At 44.9% G+C, this 21,408-nt stretch overlaps 2 protein-coding genes across 8 annotated transcripts in view; one reads left to right on the forward strand and one right to left on the reverse strand.

Moving 5' to 3' along the window:
* The window catches only part of myripb (myosin VIIA and Rab interacting protein b), a 60,447-nt gene that overhangs the window by 16,864 nt on the left and 22,175 nt on the right, over positions 1–21,408 (reverse strand). For 6 of the 7 annotated variants that reach the window (XR_003785523.3, XM_029146380.3, XM_029146379.3 and 3 more), the window contains one exon: positions 18,615–18,836. The exons of the other annotated variant lie outside the window; for it this stretch is intronic. Coding sequence is in view for 5 of the 6 variants with exons in the window: in XM_029146380.3 (XP_029002213.1) it covers positions 18,615–18,836 (222 nt within the window). In the remaining variant the exon portion in view is untranslated. The remainder of the gene's footprint in view (positions 1–18,614; positions 18,837–21,408) is intronic. 7 annotated transcript variants of the gene reach the window in all.
* LOC114853240 (uncharacterized) lies at positions 1,798–8,845 on the forward strand. Its single transcript, XM_029146381.2, has 10 exons — positions 1,798–2,896; positions 3,190–3,330; positions 3,447–3,649; positions 3,906–4,042; positions 4,162–4,255; positions 4,447–4,784; positions 4,887–4,945; positions 5,059–5,192; positions 5,302–5,429; positions 5,597–8,845. The coding sequence occupies exons 6-10, from the start codon at positions 4,488–4,490 to the stop codon at positions 5,912–5,914; spliced, it is 936 nt and encodes a 311-aa protein (XP_029002214.2). The 5' UTR covers positions 1,798–2,896; positions 3,190–3,330; positions 3,447–3,649; positions 3,906–4,042; positions 4,162–4,255; positions 4,447–4,487; the 3' UTR covers positions 5,915–8,845.

Here is a 21,408-nt window from a genome sequence, read left to right on the forward strand (position 1 = left end):
TCGCCTTCCTCCCACTAAAAGACCCAAACCTGTCATCTTTACTCGCTCCTTCCCTGCGCTCCCTGTCCTCCCCCCCGTTTCCATCGCTGCCTCTCTGTAACCCCGGCTCCGGCTCCGGCTCCGTCACCGTCCGTGGTGTTGCAGATGAATGTGTTTGCAGCTGGGACAGCCCGTGGCACAGTATGGTAGACTGGAGATGAATTATACAGAGAGCAAGTGCTCTGAGATGAAGCATAGAGAGAACTACAGTAAGTGAATTACAAAATATCTGGTTTCACTGCCAATATTGATTCTATATCGTATATATATATTATTTAAAAAAACAAACTCTTTTTAACTCAATAAAGACATCCAATATTCTCTGTGGGAATGAGGCTTTATGTATCACTACAATATCCCTATTATGATTGTCAATGAAATGTAATATCTGGTATATGTGCATCCTGACACAGCAAAAGAGTTTATCCTGTGCAAAATGCTGAATGTGCAGTAATAACTGTATTATGACTCTACCTTTATCCATTTCCTGTTTAGTATTTAGTATCACCTCACAATCACAACCGCAGCGATGGCTTAATCCAGCTTTTTGGATAATTAGGTTAGGGCATGAATGGCAGTTTAGCTGGTTGAACAGCTGGCCAGATGTCACACCATTTGCCGTTCTTCTGAACACGTGGGCCATTTTTGATTGGAGGTCTTGCGGAAATCATATCCGATATAGGTCACGCAGTAACGCAGATAAGCCGTCTCAACGTTGCGCCAGTGAAATGAGCTGCACAGACTGGTTTTCACAGGCTGCAGTGTATTTACATAGATTTCAGTGTGAATGTATGGAGCATACACAGTAAATTCTGCAGTGTAAAGTATACAGTGACAAAATCTGTGAACACTTCCAGAGTTCTTCCAACACCAACAAGATAAAATACATCCACCATTACATCAAGTGTTGTTGTTAATATCTAGAGTTAGTCTCATCAGTGTAAAATACGCAGTGTCAAAGCAAACGAACACAGACAGTGTAGAATATTAACTCGGGACAGGTACACTGTACTCTGGATGCTCCGCCCACCTCTGTCTCGTTTCAAAAATCTTCAGACTGTTCTGGACGCCATTTTCCTGCTATGGAAGACTGTGGTAAGTCTTTTTAAAGTGTATTACTTACTAAACATATCGTATATTGTAACAAATTTTGTGTTTTGTAATAACATAATAATTGTTTGTTTGTCGTATGCTTGGAGGTTTTATGCTTGAAAACGTTGAATTATAAGGGGCTAACAGTGCAGAGTCGTGGCTAGCTTAAATGTGCAACACGTGGTAGCTGCTACGCAGTAAAGCTGGTTCTGTAGATAGAGCCAGGAGGGTTTTTCAGACTTAATCGTTGTTTTTAGGTGGTTACTTGTTATGGCGTTTGTGTGTAATTAATTAGAGTGGCGTTCTATTGTGTCTTGTGCCACCGTGACCGAAGGTGTTGCATGTGGGCATTACTTTCCCCGTTGTAAACTCCGGTTTTAAAGTGTATTACATATTAAAAATATTATATATTCTATCAAATGTTTTGTTATAACATAATTGTTTGTTCGTCGTATGCTTGAGAATTTTACACTTGAATTATAAGGGGCTAACAAGGCAGGGTCAGTGGCTAGCTTAAATGCGCAACACGTGGTAACTGCCACGCAGTAAAGCTGGCACTGTACTTAGAGCCAGGAGGGTTTTTTAGTCTTAGTCATTGTGTTGGTGATTAATTGTTATGGAATGTGTAAATAATTAGAGTAGTGTCCTGTTTTATTCTTAGCGGTGGTTCGTTTTTTTCTGTTGTCTTATTGCGCCGCCATCACCGAAGATGTTGCATGTGGTAATGACCTTCCAAATTGTGTGGTAGAAATCGGAAAGGTTTCCGTGTACACGCCGATTCTCGCTGTTAACGCTTAGGGTTGTGCGGTATGGAATGCTCCAATAATAATTTAGCTCGCCTTTGCCATGTTTAACACGTTTTAATTATAATATAAAGAACATATCTATTCAAACAAGAGCTAACTTTAGCCTGGCGCGTGCATTGTGACGTATTTGAAAATTCCCAGACAGGAATAGAAAGACTATGTCGCTAGCATGAAACTTATGTTAACACTTTGCATTGACGGATGGAATTTCAATAGTTTTAATATTAGTTATTTTAATAATTGTGGATTTCCAAAAGGAGTCATATAATTAACTTTAAGTGTCCATTTGGTGCTAAACTTTGGTTATGCAGCCGGTTATGTCAATGATACTACATCCATCCATCCATTTTCTTAACCGCTTACTCCCTAGTGCGGGGTCACGGGGGTGCTGGAGCCTATCCCAGCTGGCTACGGGCGAGAGGCAGGGTACACCCTGGACAGGTCGCCAGTCCATCGCAGGGCAACACATAGACAGACAACCATTCACACACACACTCACACCTACGGGTAATGGAGAGAAGCCAATCAACCTAATGCACGTCTTTGGACTGTGGGAGGAAGCCGGAGAACCCGGAGAGAACCCACGCAAACACGGGGAGAACGTGCAAACTCCACACAGAAAGGCACCAGGGCCGCCTCCGGGAATCAAACCCAGAACCTTCTTGCTGTGAGGCGACAGTGCTACCCACCGCACCACCGTGCCGCCCCTATGATACTACATGTAATTTGTAAATGCAAATATTGATGGCAAGGCTTTTTGTGTAGACTGATAAATTAATGCATTAAAGTAGATACTGAACCATGGAGTTATTTAATGCCAGATATATTGTATTATACCAACAGGAGTTGATGCCAGTTGTCAGTTTTAACAGAAGTCATGTTGATCAAAGCAAAACTGAACAATGAGCAGAAATACATCAAGATCAGTGAGCCAAACTTGGCCGAGTTCTTGAATTCTGGTAAGCAACCGCAAATTATTTATGACTCTTGGACATTTGTTTATTTGTTCTGCTTATTATAATGACATTCATCTCTCATTCGTTGCCAATATACATTCAGGAAACAAATTGTGCATTTCTTAACCTGGTTTAGTTTTGTCATCTTGATTGTGGTACCTGGGATTCACTGTTGTGTTAAGGTTGAATATTATGGATTTGTAATCTAGTGAGATTCAATTAGGTCACAAAGTATTGAGGGTTTGCCTTTTGCTACTTTTGAGTGTTTCATATGACTTTTTGTGTTTTCTCCTAAGCCTTCATGAAGTTTTCGATGCCACCCGTCACAGACGGTGTTAAAGTCTTTGATGAGACTGGAACAGAAGTGGATGCAGAAGTGTTTGAGGAAGTAGCACAGCAACCCAACGCTGGTGTATTTACGATTAGATTCGATACTGGTAAACTAAACTAACTATTGTAGTGATGATGATGAATGATAACCATGTTGTCACTAACTGAGACATTATGTGCTTGTTTTTGTATATGTTATTTTCTCCTCTCTCTTCACACTTAGATTCTGAGGGAACACTTTCCGCTGCTTGCCAGCAGGATTCAAATGCATCTCAGCCTGATCCAGCTTCACTGGAACTTTCAGTCTGTAGTTCTGAAGGTACAGTAATTTTGGAACTTGAATCCTGCAACTCTGATGACACAATCATCCTGGATAAGAACAGCCCTTCCAGAAAACGCCAGAGAGAGAATGACAATGCCAAACATGTAAGTTAATAGGCACTGTACATTAAAGTTTGTTAGCTATGATGAGGACAGTGTTCTTTATAAATATTTTTCTAAGTTTTATGGATAATACATGCCACAAGCTGATTTACAAAGTGAGCACAGTGTGCTGCAAAACACACCCATGAATGCAATGCATAATTTTCAACTGGCTATTCCAAATTCCAATTTGTCTACTGTACATGTATTAGTTGTCATTGTCTAGATTTATGGAATTTGTACTTCTGTGATTTCATAGGTAGTTGAATCTACATTGGCAAAGAAACCTGGTGGAGATCGCATTATTAAAGAATACAACCGAACAAAAGGGCTTACTGACTCTTCACGGCGTCAGATGGTTAATATCCTTGCTGCAGACATGACTGAAACCTATGGGTAATTTTCTAATGAGATCTTTCTCCCATGCCAACGTGATTAGGAAAAATGTTTGGTGGCATTCTTATAAAGCTTAGTGTTAACAATGTGATTAATAGTTTTCACTTTGCTCTTGACAGGACAGCACCGCCCCGGCATATAAGGGAGATGTATGCTCAAGGCATTGTTGAGATGTTCCCTTATCTCATGGATCCCTATTCTAAAAAAGGATATGTAAGTTGCTTTTACATTATTAAGCTAGTTATGGTTACTATGGCAGACACTGAAGTATGCGAAGCAAAGGTAACCAACTTGCAAACATTAAGATTCAGATCAATTAGATAATGCTATTCATTTTATCACATTTAACCACTTCCTTGTCTTTTTGGTTATTGATGTTCAAATGGCCTTTTAATCATTTTAAGGAACATTTTTATGACGGTGAAAGTGGGACTGGCTATCTTGCATGGAGGCTCAAACCATTCAGAGGAGGAGTTCTTCAGCAGAAAGCAGAGGGCCATCACATCTGCTGGCTGGTGGTGGGCCGACAGCTAAAAGAGAGGCTTTGTTTAACCCTGAGGTGATCTTAAGTGAAGAGCAATGCAAGGAGGCCATGTCTTTAATGAAATACTGTTCTGATGAAGCCACTATCAAGGAGAAGATGAAAGTTACATTTGAGCGTCGCCGCAACATGGTTTTGGACAAGGAAAAATCTTCATTCGTCTTGGATGAATTTCCACGCTTTAAAGATGTTGAAGGCTTGGTAATTGACAGGCTCTGTTTTTGTTTCTGAAATGTACACATTAATGCAGCTTCTTTATTTGATGTTAGGGTAGTAATATAATTGAACTTTTTATTGTTACAGATTGCGCAAGATTTCCACCTTCAGTTTGGACACGATGTAGCTGCCAGGCTTTTGGAAAGGTAACTCCTAAATAAGCACTAATTAATGCAGTATTTGTATTTGCTTTAGTGATTTCAGGCATAAATGAATTGAATGCCTTCATGTTGGCTCAGTTAAGTATCTTTGTATGTAGGTGGCCTACAACATTCAAGCAAAAGGTTATTCAGCAGAGCAAGACTCTGCCCTCCTCAGCCGACCTTGAAGTGCTGATCCAGTGTGCAGAAGCCACCTCAGAGGAAGTGGACATGGATGACATTCTTGTCTCTGGTAGGTAGATCTTTTTTTTTTTTTAAATTGTTTTTAAGGTGTTAAAGTGTTTTTTTTTTATTGTATACCATCATTTATCAATCATGTTTTTGATGTCTGTTTGGTAAAGGATGGGACAGTGATCTCTCCTCAATTATCCTCCTCCTTCACCTGATTCCTCCTTCCGCCCAAGGCCGTAAAAGACCAGGCAGAGTGTCGGCATCCCAAGCGGAGAAGCATCTTGTTGTGTTCAAGAAGGTTTGTATTGTAGCTTACAGTATACACTGATTTCAAAAGTTTCTGAATGAATGCGAAGTGTAAACTGTTTGTTGCTTTTAAAGAATTTCTTTTCTACAAAATTAGTCAAACTCATAACAGCTGCACACTACCTTTTTTTTTAAGGATGCCTTTTTGTACATCCTTAGAGTGGAACAAGTATCGAAGAACACGTGGATTCTATCAACACTAGTAAGCAGCCCTATCTACTTGCTCTCGGCACGAAGAGGAGCACCATCCACAAGTTCGTCATCATTCTGGACAAGCAGGTTATACCGTGCAAATCAACAACCTCTCTTGGGGCGTTTGATGAGTTGTTCAAAGCACACTTTGTGTTTGGCACTACGTATAATCAGATGCTGCACAACATGTACACCTTCATACAGACGACCATCTTCCAAATAGATATTGGCAAAGTTCGTGAGAGCCCACGTGTGGCAGAGATTAGGGCAAGGCTGTTACACTAGACAATGCATTCACTAAAATGTAAGCAACCTATTTGTTGCTCATCTATCTATGGGATTTTTATTTTATTTGTAATTTTTTGTTGATGTTGGTTATTACATTTGTCTTTTAATACAATGGGTCTGATTTGTTTTGTTTGCCAGACTACTTTTGGGAGTACAAACGTGCTTGTGAGACATATGCGATTGATTCATGGATTTCACCCTGGTAAATCACTTCGCCTAAAGTGTGGTCAGGCAGGGTGCTGCCATTTTTTTTGGTACCTTTGCAGGCTTAAGGAAACATTTAAACACGCGACATGCTCAAGAAATTGCAGAGCATGGGGTCAGAAGTCACACTGTAGCCTGTGATAATGTTCCAGATAATGTTCTGTCCCATGATGTTGAAGCAGCCGGTAGCTCCCAAGACAGTAGCTCTCAAGACCTATCAGGGACCAACAGAAGCATTCGTGATATGTGTGGTTCTGCTATTGCACAGCTTCAAGTTTCTGGTGTTGGCCAGTCTTCATTGAATAGTTTTGTTCTGTCCATGGAGGAAGTGGCACTGGAGATACAGAGTCAGGCTAAAGAAGCAGCCTTAAAATGTGTGCATTCACAGGATACTAGTACAAAAGCTAAAATTGAGCAAAGTTTTAAACAACTTGAAAATCCTTTTACATCATTGAATTCAGATTCGAAGCGAAGCCTTTATTTTAAAGAAAAATATAAAACTATTGAGCCAGTGGAGAAAGTACTTGGTGTCAGATTTGAGAACAGAAGAAATAGATGTACTGGAACTTATGATCAGGTAGTTGTTACAGATAAATTTGCTTATGTTCCAATTTTACAAACTCTGCAGTCAATTCTAAGTAATCCACATCTTAGTGATATCTTTACATCTAGTCACACTCCAAATGATGGTGTATATTGTGATATAAAAGATGGGTTGTATATGAAAAGGCATCCTCTTTTTTCAAGCAAAAATTTGGCATTGCAAATTCAATTATTTTATGATGAATTCGAGACCGCTAATCCTCTTGGATCCAAAAAAGGTGTCCATAAATTGGGAGGTATATACTTTACATTGAGAAATTTTCCACCAAAGTTAAATTCATGTTTAGTCAACATACATTTGTGTGCACTTTTTCATGCCCAAGACATTAAAACCTATGGATTTGACACTATACTTGAGCCAATAATCAATGACTTGAAAGTGCTGGAAACTGATGGGATTGAAGTTCCTGTGTTCAAAAGTCCTGTTCATGGCAGCATTGTACAAGTAACAGGGGATAATCTTGGTTTACATGGACTGTTTGGGTTAGTAGAATCATTCAGTGCTCGGAATTGTTGTCGATTTTGTGTCATAGACAAAAGTGATTTTCAGACGGTTTTCTGTGAAGATGACCAGAGTGTATTATTTCGAACAAAAGACATGCATGAAAAGCATTGCCATACTCTACAAACAAATCCACAGCTACCTCATGTATGTGGTGTTAAGCGTTCATGTTCATTGAATTCTCTGAAATATTTTCACACAATTGATAATTTTTCTGTTGACATAATGCATGATATTCTTGAAGGAGTTGCACAGTTTGAAGTGAAACTTATCTTGGAGTATTTGCAGAAGAACATCTTGACTTCAAAACAGTTAGCACGTAGAATAGAGTCATTCAACTATGGTTACACTGAGAGGAGAAATCGCCCACCTGCAGTTAAGTTAAATGATGGAAGTAATGATTTGGGCCTGAATGCCATCCAGTCGTGGTGTTTGTTGCGCAACATGCCATTAATATTTGGTGATTTAATAGAGAGCGACAATGAATACTGGCATCTTTTACTGTTGCTTGAGCAGATAGTGGATATTGTTTTCTCTCCAGTCATAACATATGGCATGACCATCTTTTTGAAGCACATAATTGTTGACCATCACCGGCTTTTTAAGCACCTGTTTCCTGATAGAAATCTCTTGCCTAAGCATCACTTTATGTTACACTATCCTAGATGTATAAGGAATATTGGACCAATTGTGCACACATGGTGCATGCGTTATGAGGCTAAGCACAAATTTTTCAAGACTCAACTAAAAAGTTACAAAAACATCACAAAGACTTTAGCTAAAAAGCATCAGAGATATATGGCCATGTGTTGGGAATCTTTTACCCAGTGCAGATTAACAATTGGTCCAGGAAAAATGGTGCAGCTTCAAGATTTAAAAGAAGGTCCAGAGTTTGCGGTCAAATTAAACTCTGCATTATCAACAACTGTCTTGTCTGTGAGGTGGGTAAAGCACTATGGCACTGAATATCGCCCTGACTTATTAGTATGTGTGGAGGTAACTGATGAGATGCCAGTATTTTGTAAAATTAAGACTATATTAGTGAAAGATGAGCAGATTTTACTCAGTGGCACTGCTGTTGAAACCATTTGCTTTGACAAACATTTTCATTCATTTAAAATTGTGTTTAGGCCAATTCAGACACTTAAGGTATTCAGTGTTAAAGACTTGCTGTATTATAAAACAATGGATGTTCAAATGGCATATGGATCAGCAGATTCTTCACTTTTTATAGTTCCATACTGCCATCTAATGAAGCTTTGACCAGAAAGTTCTAAAGATTTGAATGTTTGTTGGCTAACATTTCACTATGTATTTGGTACATTACCAAAATCTGACTGTTATACTGCTGCTTTTAATCGGTCAGCACAGTAAAATGTTGGTTCTGTCATTGATATTGTTAGTTTTACATGCTGCACTGTTGAACGTGAAATATGTTTAGCACATAAGTATATACCAAGTATAATGTGTGTGTATAATTAGGTAGGTAAGTTTACAGAAAATACCATGTCTTCAGGGCTTTTAATTTTGTTATACAACTGTGAAAATGTTATTTGAACATATCAAAACCCGGTGGGTTAATGTTTTTATTTATGCTTTTAATAAAATAGAGACATGGATATGTTGAAGTTGTTTTTGTTGTTAATTTAACCAAACTGCAGTATTCATGAAATATGAAAAAAATTAAATGCTATAAAAAAAAACACTGGGGAGTAAATACAGTATAACACTCAATGAGAATAGATGGAGTTAATTTTGATTAACAAATTAAGTAGTGTTGAAAATAAACAACAATGGGGAGTAACTATAACACTCATTGAGAATAAAGAGAGTTAATTCCGATTAACAAATTAAGTAGTGTCGAAAATATAAAACACTGTTAGTGTTGGTGTCCTCATAGTGTAAAACCTGAATAACTCTTATCGTATTGTAAACTGGACTAACACTTAGTACAGTGTAAATAAATAACTCTAGTAAGAGTTACATTGACACGAAGAATTTTACACTAGTGTCAGTGTAAAGTTGACTCTCTGTAGGGCGGCGCCATATGTTCACTGACTCAGAGTTAAAATTAACTCTTTAAGTGTTCAATGGACACTGCTAAATTTACTGTGTATGGGGGAAGTGAGATAATCAGCTGGAAGGTCCGTGCTTCTGCAGAGCCAGAGGGCCACATGGGATTTAAGAGGAGCTGCAGCAGCTCAGCAATGTGGGAAATCTAGTGACAGAATACACTGCGGCTACGCTTTCCACCGTTTAACCCTTTCCTTGTCTGGCTATTCTGTGCGGGTAATGAATACGGCGGGACACTGCAGCTTGTACCGGAGCGAAGACACAAGTCAGAGTGATCACAGGCTAAAAGAGGCAAATGTTGGTAAACACAATTAATTTCTCCAATGGTAATTAAATGGCATCACTGGCTTGTGGAGAGGTTTGCAGCTCGCTCCCCGTAACGTGAACCCTGGTTTGATCCCCTTAATTTCATCAAAACACGTCCGACAGGAAATGAAAAAACTAACAAGATTTTAGCGATTACACAATGAGTACATACAGTACAGTACACAACAAAGTCTTTTTTAACATGATTTGCTTTCCTGCTGCAACACAAAAAGTTTTTATTGTCCTGTGCAGGATTGAGAGAGGTGGTTGTGCAAAGACATTGGCAATACATCCATAGAAACGTGGCGCCTTTTGCTCTCTACAACAGAGATGACAAGCGCCAACTTAACAATTCACAGAGCAACAAAAGCTCGAACAAGGTTCAAACAGTGAATGGATTCTGTCAAATAAGCCTCAGACTGTTTAAATAATTAGTTCACCAGCTCTTGCTCTTGTTCTATTGTGTGTGTGTATTTATTCCCGTTGTGTTGCAGCCTGCAGTGAATCTTGGCTCTTTATAATCACCTGGCTCCACGTGTCTCTGTTACCGCCACCACATTCGTGACCCCACACCTCGGGCACAGGATGCCGGGCTGGCTTTTCTCGCGCTGGAGGCCAACGGCCCCCGCCTGCGGCTCTCTCTCGACACAAACGCCGTTACAGACTGCAGCAAACCACGCTCTGCCCGTCTCAGTTTGCCAGACAGGCCGTGGGAGACGGGCGGTGATTAATCGGCGATGCTCGGCACTCTCTATTACTCATCTATGCTTTACCGTTTACAACGCGGTGTTTTTGTGTCACCACTGATTCTGTGTTGACCGAGACAGATGGAGGGGTTGAGGGAGGACTGGCTCGCGAACACAAGAGCCTGTTTAACATGAGCTGAAAAAAAAAGAGCTCATTAGTAGCTGCTGCCTTTCTGCTTCTGTCTTGGACATTACGGTCGTCTGCATCCATCAACTATTGTACTTCTACTTTGGTGGGAGCTCAGAGTGCTAGTACTGTAATACTGTAACAGTGCAGCGATGCACAGCACTGTATCTATATGCTGGGGAAGTGAAGTGTGACGATAACAGATTGCACGTAGAGATCAGTCTTATATAGATGAAATGCAGCACCATGCATCAGCTGATGGCCCCTGTGACAGTCAAATCTACCGTGGATGACTTACTGATAACGCTGCCACCTCAGTGTGGGAGGACACAAAGAACACCATGCCCTGGAAGCTACACCATGTAGCTGAACTGGAGAATTTTCAAGCCACAATATGGTTCATCCAGCTTTTTAATTATCCATCTAAGCCTTATTAAAAGGTACAACGTCCCGGCGCAGCATCAGAGGGGCCCGAAGCAAAAACATCCGAGGGCAGAAAGCTCCACAAAATATTAAATATAGAAACACGCGCTAGTAACGACAGAGTACAGAGATCACATGGGGATACGTTCATTTGGATGCAGACACACACATTTACAAGGACCCCTGCCTTCTCATCTCAGGCATGCATGGACCTGCTGGCCATTGCACAGTACCACAACATTATTCACCTATGAGCAATTGAGGCTGTGACTGGGGCAGGTGGAGGGTTAAAGCCAGGGGCACATACAGCACCGTGGACTCGCTCAGTAGATGTTGTTATTATCAGTGACCTCTGAGTGAGATTAGTCCAGACATCAAGGTGATACTCTCCATCTGGGAGTGAACCTTGTGACAGAAAGACGCCTGCGCTCAAGGCCAATGAACGTCTGATGCGTGTTTTCATCAGCCTGGAAGAAAGATACAGCACTGTATGTTCTTCATGTGACACGTTTCGCAATAGTAATACAGAAAAATTACAATATGGAGTGAAAGTATTTTAGTGCCTGATTTATGTAAATTTATGCATCTAGGATTTCTTGTCCAAGTGTAGTTGCTGCGACTGCTGCTCTCCTTAGTGGATAAAAAAAAACAGTTAAATGCATGAAATGTGAATCTAAATGCCGGAAATCTGAGGATCAGCATAATGAAGTGACAGCCCACAGGGAGGGATGTTGATGCAGAGAACCATTAAATCGCAGTAAATTGAATCTTCCTGTAACCTGAAGCCCTAGAGCAAAGAATACCCAGGACGGCGCGGACGGAGAATGGTCAGTACGTCGGAGGTCACGAACGTTTAAAAGACAGGGGAGGACCAGTTCGAAGCATGCAGACACATGCAGAACAAAATAGCACGAGAGTGCGAGAGCGGGACTGGAGAAGAGAGTTTCATTCAAAATGTATGAGTTTGTTGTCTGAAGCCAGGCAGACGCTGCAGAACCTGCAGAGCCGCTGTCGCTTGTCTCTGCAGGTCAGGTGAATAAAGATCCACTCAAATGGGACTTCGATTAAGAGCTCTAACAACTATTAGGACCTGAAGTTGCAAAAAATGTCATCATCAAAAATCATTAAATTAAAAAATCATTAAACAGTACAACCAGAGACACGCAATTATGTAGAGCTGGTAGTTTAAAAACAATTCATTTGTTAATTAATCTTTTTGGCTAGTCTAAAATTAGACCTGGTATCTCAATTCGCTATTAATGCAATGTGTTTTTGAGCACTTGTGACACTCATTTTCTGTTTGCACTCGCGTCCACTGGACTCGTGTCCACGTGTGTCTCCTCGACGCTTTGATATTTCTCCCATTAGCAGCCGCGCGCCGAACGGCGCTTTGATCCCGTCGGAGTCCGTCAGCGTCGCATGGATTCCTCCGTGGCTGCTCTAAACAAACAGCCCAAAAGGCAGAACAGCTCGAAGAAAGGCACGGACTGGATCCTTTTGTTTTCCTTTGGTCGCTCGGTGTGGTTCAGTTGAACAGCGGCTGCCTACGGGCGACTCAGCCAACAGCATAAAAGCTCAGCAACACTGAACCGTCCGCGTTTGTTGGACCATGATAAAAGTGTGAGCGCGGTGTCATCAGTGAAGCAGCTCTAGCTCAAAACATGGTTCAGAAGGTTCTCTGCCGCGACACGGTGTAAAACGCCTCCCTTCGTCCTGTTGACGGTATATCATGACAAGCCTCTTTATCACCAAAGCAATCAAAACATGGCAAATATGAGTTCTGCACTTTTAGAGCCCATCGGGCACGACTGCAGTCCTACGGGGAGCCGGCAACATCGAACTTGTAGTTACAGCAACCTATGAGATACAGATTTAATAACATCGGGCGATTTAAAAAAAAAATGAGATCAAACAGCACTTCTCACTCAGGTGGGAAATCATAGCTAAACAAGGTGAGCAGAGTGCAGCCAGCGCTGCAGCGAAGCACCGGCTAAGCCTCATTTAGAGCGCTGAAAAATGGGAGAAGAGGTGCAATGAGACAGAGGCCTGGAGCGATGAGCAGCCATTGATATGCAGCACAGTGAGGGGGGAGGAGAGGGAGCAAGAGGAGAAATAATAGTGTGCACATACACATCGTCCTCGGGGAGAGTGGGCTACTGGCATTAGCATATTCTGCTAATTGTTATTAATTTACACGGGCTTTATTTCCCAGAACATTAAGTCTATGTGTGAAGTGTTTGTTGTGTGTTTGTCCACCTAGTGCTTTTCAAACAAACCATGACACTCGATCGTGCAATATAAAACGTTTCAGAGGTCAAAGGTCAAGACCACAGCAAACTCATACCCGTCTTATTCTCATCAATGTGGCACGTCAAAGATCAAAGTCGTGATGACCATAACTCAGGAATACACATGTCAATCATGACCACATTCCACAAATACATCCACTGGATAAACGCGATGATGTTTTGTGTGAATAAGGTCAAAGGTCAATGCCGCTGTGACTGAAGACGCCTCGTCAGAAAATAGCGAAGGCACAAAACAAGCAAGCACTAAAATCTACAGTAAATCATACTATTTAAAAACATGTGCCACCTGCAGTATGGATCCATCGACGTCGCCATTTTGTTCCTAAAAGCCGCCTGCGCAATGAATAAAACATAAAATGCAGTCCCATGTTAACAGTACACATGGAAATGCTGAGATCTTGGGAAAATAACTAGTAATCTGCTTTCATTAAAGGAGGTTTTGGGGTTGACAGGCACAGAATGTGCACGGAATATGAAAACCCTGTAGTGCCAATATCTTATTTCTTTCATGCTACGGAGGTTCGCCGTGGCAGCACATCAGACAGCGCGATGTGCCTGAGGGAGGCATGAGGGTGCAAGAGAATAAGTGAGGGGTGAAGTGTGAGGGGGGGGGGGGGGGGGGGGGGGTGATTACTATTCATTCAGCACCTCAGAGTTTTCTATCATTCCCTGCCAAACTCGCTGACAGATATAACCGATGCAGAGAGGGACTGGATGATGAGGATTTTAATTTAGTGCGATAAATGTTATATTTGTATGTCATTTCAAATATAGAAGCCACAGGCTACAGCAGTTACCTCCAGTGAGTCAATGGGAGGCTATGCTTCAGTAATAGTTCTGTTTAACCAGCTGCGGCTCCACGAACCGGTCAAGCCGCCTCCTCCCTGTAATCTGGTAAATGCGAGAAGATGTAGCAGTAATTTGTTCAACTTTTTGACCCCTTTTGAAGCGATTAGGTTCAAAGCGAGCGCTAGATTAGCGCCGCGACGCAAAACTCGGCACAACCGAGCGACTGTGCTCGAGCGGCATTAAAGGGTTAGGACGCTGCAAGCTGCGGGGCGCAAGTGCCTTCGGGTGTTACCGGCCTCTCGCACCACTCTGTGCAAACAGCCCGTGTCCCCGATCCCTCTGACCCGGTGAGAAAACAACAAGAGGTTTAACTTCCATTCTGACCCGTCGCCGCGTAAACCGACTGGGAGATCACGAGACCTCCAATCGCCTCCGTGCTGCAGCCGCTCCGCGTGAAACCCAGGCAATAACCCCACGCGAGTAGTTTCCCATCGATCATGAAATGCTGGGAATAACCCGAAGGCAGCACCACTGGCAATGAGCTCAGGACTGAATAAGTAAGTAGCAACGCACGCACCCGTGCATATGATGGCGGCATCTAATGCGGCGCCGCTGGGCTGCGTCTGCTTCTCGTGCAGAACGCGAACGCTTCGACCGAGTGAAGCCACAAAAGGAGGAGAGAGGAGCAGCATATGAAAGGATGGAGAGTGATTAGTAGCCTGCAGCCCAGAGCGACGAGGAGCCGGTTCAGGCGCCGGCAAACTGTTTCAATTGATGAACAGCTTCCTGGATATCCTGGAACGTTCAGACGCCTCGTTTTAGTCGATTTGCTTTTTTTTTTTTTTTCGATGTGGAGTTTCACACTGATGCAGCGCGATGGGCGATGGGCGCGGTCTGTGCGTTACCCGCTGGGCCTCGCAGCCCGCCCGATTCGCCTCATTATCGGGAAAACACGCGAGAGCGGCTGAACGGAGGCGGGACGCACGCGGCCTGGAAGCTGCGCGGCACAGCTTCCTGTCAAAGTCAGCCACGCCGATATAAATACCCCAACGAGGACAGAGAAGCCCCTCCCACCGCAGCCGCAGGTGCTCGTCCGGCAGCGGGTTCATGGAGCGCATGCGCCGCTTTTGTTGTGGCGCCATTTGGAGATGCTAAAATTAATATTGCTTTATGAGCAGGGGAGACGCGGGTTCAGTGAACGGGAGGGAAGGAGACGGAGCAGCTTCTGGCTACACAACGATCACCATCAGTAAATACAGCAGTTAAGTTCACGCGATGAACGTGTGTGCGTGTGTGCGTGCGCGTGTGCGTGTGTGTGTGTGTGTGTGTGACCTTTTCCCTTCACACTTTCCAGTCCCATATCTGCACACACTAATCCACAGGGACGCCGGTCTCACCACAGCAGCGTACGACGCGGCTCTGGAGCAGACGTGACAGAATGGGGGAGCCGGAACATGAAGGGGAACACGAGCGGGAAATAAAATCGGCAGAGACGGACACAAGGCAGGGAAATAAAACCAGCAGAGGAACAACGCAAACAAAGGGAAGATTTAATGGCCCTTTGCTCGCTGAGACAGCGGAGGCAGGTGCTTTGCTCCCTTTCTAAATGTCTTTTGGTCCCGGCCCCTCCCTTTTCTTGCTTTACTTGACCTTCATCTCTCTTCATCTCTGGCTCTTCTCCTTTAACATTTTCCCTGCTGCTTTAGCTTTGCAGCGAGAAGAAGAAAAAACACCCTGACTTTTGCTTTTGAAAGATGACAGATGACTGTGATCGAAGTGCCGGTGTGTTGCTCTGTGCGTGGTGACGGTGTGTGCAGTTCATCCACCCAGACTACAAATGCCTGCGTTTGTCTCACCCGCTCACAAGGAAGGCTGGGGTGTGTGTGTGTGTGTGTGTGTGTGTGTGTGTGTGTGTGTGTGTGTGTGTGTGTGTGAGACTAGAAAGGTGTTATTATACAGGAGCTGAATCACTTATCTCCTCATGTGCCATCTGTTATCAATGCTCTGCACTTGTCTTGAAAACATCCAACAAGTCCATGAACATCCATCCACCCATCCATCCATTTATCCACCCACCCACCCATACATCCATACATCCATTTATCCACCCACCTTCCCATCCACCCATCCGTCCGTCCATTTATCCATCCATTTATCCGTCCATCTATCCATCCATCCATTTATCCATCCATCCGTCCATCTGGACAGCCAGACAGCCATCCATTCATCGCTCCATCCACCCATCCACCCATCCAGCCATCCGTCCGTCCATCCATCCATCCATCCATCCATCCATTTATCAACCCACCCACCCATCCATCCATACATCCATTTATCCACCCACCCACCCATCAATCAACCCATCCATCCATCCATCCATCCATCCATCCATCCATCCATCCATCCATCCATCCATCCATCCGTCCATCCATCCATTTATCCATCCATTTATCCGTCCATCCATCCATCCATCCATCCATCCGTCCATCCGTCCATCCGTCCATCCGTCCATCCGTCCATCCGTCCATCCGTCCATCCGTCCATCCGGACAGCCATCCATTCATGCATTCATCCATCCATCCATCCATCCATCCATCCATCCACCCATCCGTCCATCCATCCATCCATCCATCCATCCAGACAGCCAGACAGCCATCCATTCATTCATCCGTCCGTCCGTCCGTCCGTCCGTCCGTCCGTCCGTCCGTCCGTCCGTCCGTCCGTCCGTCCGTCCGTCCGTCCGTCCGTCCGTCCATCCATCCATCCATCCATCCATCCGCTTGCAGGCATGTGTCCACACATCCTGTTCCGTCTGCGTATTAATATTTGCATCCATGTGTGAGTGGGTGACTTTAGCCTCTGAATGTGCCCGTGTGTGTGTTGGGTACAAATCTGCTTTGCGTCCACAGATCACACTTGTGAGCAGCGTGGCCATGCTGGTGCATGTGAGCGAGACCATTCGCCTGCTCCCTCATGTAACGTAACGATCAGACCCAAATCAGTTGATCTATTATGAATACCTATTGTAGGATTATATTGTTCCTGTTGTTTTGGACTGACTGACTTAACTGACTGCACAATGTCTCCACGTCAGCGTCGCCTCTAACCTCCCTCCTTGCCGTTCGCAGCTCCTCTAGTTCGAAGCCTGTGCAAGCCGTAAATCACGACTCCACCCAGAGAGAGTAATTCACGTTAAAGCCAGATTTAAGCCCGTTTAATGCGCTAATGAAAAGTGCTGTATTTACATGTTAGCTGGTCGACAGCGGTGCCGTGACATCAGGCCCATCTGTGACTCTACAGTAACGAGAACATTACCGCACCCCGGGTCGATACGCATGAAGACAGAGATCCAGGGAGGGGAGGAGCGGCGGTGGGGGTGATGATGGATGCAAACCTCGCCACCTCCTTTCACTGCCATCGCGCTCTTTCCCTCCTCCTCCTCCTCCTCCTCTCTCCTGCTCCCGCGCCTCCTCCCTCTTTCACCATATCTCACATGCCAGCTCCCAAGGGTCTAACTCACCGTGCAGCACAAATCAATGGCAATGGAGTGGAGGGATTGACGTGGAGAATTAAGGCCAAGTGGAGGGGCAACGCAATTTTGGACAGAGCTTTACAATCATGTGCCCTCACACCTTCTAGAAACCAGGAAATCCCGAGTGTCACCTCCTGCACATCCAGCATCCCGTAGATCACATTACTGATTTTACTATAAATCCGCCACGCTCCATCCACAGAGACGCCAGCGTCGGACTTTTCCCACCACCCCGCCCATGTCGCCCAGACGCACACAGCTTAATATTCAGCCAGTGTTGAGTCGGGGCACTAGCGCAACTCCCAAGGCTTTGAGGAGACGTGCATGCATAAACAACCTCGACAGACAAACGCACACACGCCGCTCATTTGCAAATACAACTAGCTGCAGGGAATTCCCCCGTCTCAGCTGCTCCTCGTACCGTTTCTCTTGTTCCATAAATCATAAATGTGCGCCCCCCCACACACTCTTTCCTCTAAAACTCTGATATCTAGCAGACTCCAAACAGGCACACTTGAAACGAGGAGGATCATAAAAATCAAAGACATTTTTGTAGAACATTAAACTGCTTGTAGAAAAGGTGCCACCTGCCTGATTATTCATCTCCCTCGCTCACATACGTCCACACCTCTCTCTCCCCCTCAGCAACGTACACACGACTGTTCCGCCCTCTTCTCACATTTCCCTCTCTTCCCCTTTCATTTCCCTCCATTTCCTCCTCCTTTCTGTCCCAGTTTCTCGTCACTGTCGTCGCAAATGACCCCACATCTCCTCAGAGCGGCAATTTTACGCAGCTGGGATAAAATCATTATCTCAACCTCCAAAAAAATCCTGGCAGCACTGACTTTGTCAAAGTGTGTGTTCCCTCTTTCCTCTTTCACTCACTTCTTCCCCCACATCTGTCTCATACACTGCCCCTATTCCCTCCACCTGCTTCTGCTCCCAATCCCTTCCTGCTCTCGCATAAACGCCAGCCGACACATTCCTTCATTCCCATCCCTTAATTCCAGTGCCATTAACCTAATCTCTCCCATCTCTGCTCCCGGCGTGCGCGCGAGCGCGAGCGTGCACGGCAGCACTCACCTGCCCTTCTGGCAAGCGGAGCAGAGCCAGGCTTTGTCCTTCTTGCTGTAGGTGCAGCAGGTCTTGCAGACGTTGTACTGGCAGTCAAGGCATTGGCGCTTGGGGTTGAGCAGGAAGGTGAAGGGCGCGCAGCAGCGGATGCAGCAGTGCTCGTTGAAACGGTGCTGCTTGGAGAGGATGGAGCATCTGCTGCCTTCCTCTGCCAGCTCCTGCTTCATCTCGCTGGAACGGAGCGAGGGAGGGAGAGAGAGAGAGGGAGAGGGAGGGAGAGAGAGAGAGAGAGACAGAAGGGGGAGGGGGAGAAAAGAGAGCGAGAGGATGTGAGCGTCTGGCGAAGGTAGAAACGTGAAGGCAGTGCAGGGCGGCAATGCGGAATCACAGAAGAAGCTGTAGCGGACGAAACATTGAAAAGGACAGGGGCAATAAAGGGGGGGGGGGGGGGGTCACTGCTCCGTTTTGCCCGCTGCCCGCTCCTCCTCCCCCCCGCGCTCGCTCTCTTTACACTGATTGTGAGGAATTAACGTGATGGCTGACATTTCAATTTGAGAGGATCTGTCATGCCTTGTTTGCCCACATCAGTCAAAACACAGCTGAGGAGAGCGCGGCACGCACGCACGCACGCACCTCAGGGCTCCACGGCATACCGTAGGATCGCTGTTAATTGATGCACCACGAGGACCAAGGAAATAATGAGAGCATAAGACAGTGCCAAGTGGGAAGCCGTTTGCCTGCGAGCTCGCTACCGACACACACCGGCCGGCACTTGGAGGAAGAACAGCGATGAGAAGGCTCCACCTTGGTTCCGGAGACCCGTTTGGGCTCCGGTCCAAGAACGGCAGTTCAGAGCTAAAGAGCAGCGCGGTCTCACTGCACCCCTGAACGCCTCGGAGAAGACTTCAGGCTAATGAACCATTAGGATTATGGAGTGAAAACTAAAATCTAACGAAAGCAACAGCTGAGACTTAAATTCCAGGAGCGTGAGTTCATTCATGTTAATCTTGGCGCGTCCAAGCTTGGATATCGACTGTCTCAAAAAGATAACGCAGACTTGCTCATCAGCGTTAAACCACAACAGCAGCTCTGCTACACTCAAGCGCTCACATTAATTATGTACGTGGGTTTTCCATCTGTAGGGTTTGCGCTGACTCCAGGCAGGAGGCTGCAATAAATGATGCCATGCTCGGCCTATGCATCACACACCTCTCATCCTGGGTTGCACTTCTGTCAATTATATTTAAATGAACACTGTCCACACAGAGGCCTGTGCGCCGTGATGTCGCCGTCACACTCGTCATTAGGTGATAACAGAGGCTGAGATGCAGAGATGGAGCTGCCGCTGCCGGGGAGGTGCGAACGGGGGTTCAGCTCAAATGGGCAGCGAGTGAATTATTCAAGCGGCTTCTCTATATGCTGAACGCAGCCGGGCTCCAGTGGCGATACTACGCACACAGACAGCTTCCTGTGCTGCTGCACGGTGCCACCGCTTCACGCTACGCCCAGCGCCGCATGTGACGCGTGTAGGTGGGCCCGCGGAGCCAGCAGGGGCACTGCAGTCTCCCATCGCCCCAAAGTTATTAAGACCGGCCTTCAAGCAGAACCTACGCTGCTTCACTGACTGTTTTTCTTATGCGTCGTTACACGAGGCACATTAACAAGATGAACAAACCATTCGATGTACGGTGTCATGTGAGAGTGGGTGGGGGATGGGTTCAACAGCTGGGGGGGGGGGGGGGGGGTCACTGTATGCGCACACACACACACACACACACACACACACACACACACACACACACACACACACACACACACACACACCAGTGATCAACAGTATTCTGCATGTAGAAGAGCCCCTGTATGGATTCCAAGAAACCTTCAGCATCACAGATAAGAGAGTCTACCCAGCTGTGCATACATATACACATATATACACACATATAAACATATACACACACCCCGAAAACAGAGCAGAAACGCAAAATGAATTATTGTCACGATGAAGCCGTTGCCTGGAAATCATTTCCTCCAGTCCTGATTGAAATCATTTTCTGAGTGCGTGTGCTACACAGACTTAATGAACATCTCAGCTGCAGTAGCTCCAGCCACTTAGGGAAATGATAGCACACATGCATGTCGAACCGGCAGCCATGACTACAGATACATGTGGGTCATCCAGGTGCTACAGTAGGAAGGTACAAGTAACTGGCTTGTAATAGACTATATGTATTTGATTCAAAGCACTGATATTATTGTTGTTTCACACTGCAGCGTATGGATGAGTACATGTGGCAGCTTTACAGTCTGAGCACTGTGATGAAACAGATCACTCAAACTCACACACGGACACTCCTCCGCTACGCATGGCGTCGGCTTACGGCACCTGCTTATCGAGTGATTCATTTAGCGTTTCACAAAGTTGAATTCAATAACTCACATTCTCATTGTCCGCATCAAAAGAGAGAGAAATAAGCATTTGTTTGATTTTGAACGAGTTCAAAGTCACTCGTTCGCTCGAGTCGCAGTCTAGACACAAAGGGAAAACAGACGATAAAGGAGATCATGAAACAAATCCTTTCAATCACAGATCAAAGCCGACGTGCTCTGCTGTCTCTCTGCTAAATGATTTCCACGAATTTGAAAAACAAAACGAAACACGGCCTCAGACATCAGACAAACATCAGCCTAGGGTCCAGCCGCTCCTCTCTCGCCGCCTCGTGAAATGTACAGTAACAACTTCATCCCATCGTTAATTAATCTCCTGGTCTCACATTCCGACTCCTTCCCAGTTGATCCCGGT

This window comes from Betta splendens, chromosome 4, assembly GCF_900634795.4.
Source record: "Betta splendens chromosome 4, fBetSpl5.4, whole genome shotgun sequence".
Classification (NCBI taxonomy): domain Eukaryota; kingdom Metazoa; phylum Chordata; class Actinopteri; order Anabantiformes; family Osphronemidae; genus Betta; species Betta splendens.

What these genes read in the sequence shown, in the direction of transcription:
- LOC114853240 (XM_029146381.2), top strand. Translation starts at nt 4,488, where the DNA reads ATGGAGGCTCAAACCATTCAGAGGAGGAGTTCTTCAGCAGAAAGCAGA. An exon ending in TTAAAGATGTTGAAGGCTTG is followed by an intron (nt 4,785 to 4,886) that starts GTAATTGACAGG and finishes TTATTGTTACAG; the next exon opens with ATTGCGCAAGATTTCCACCT. An exon ending in GGATGACATTCTTGTCTCTG is followed by an intron (nt 5,193 to 5,301) that starts GTAGGTAGATCT and finishes TGTTTGGTAAAG; the next exon opens with GATGGGACAGTGATCTCTCC.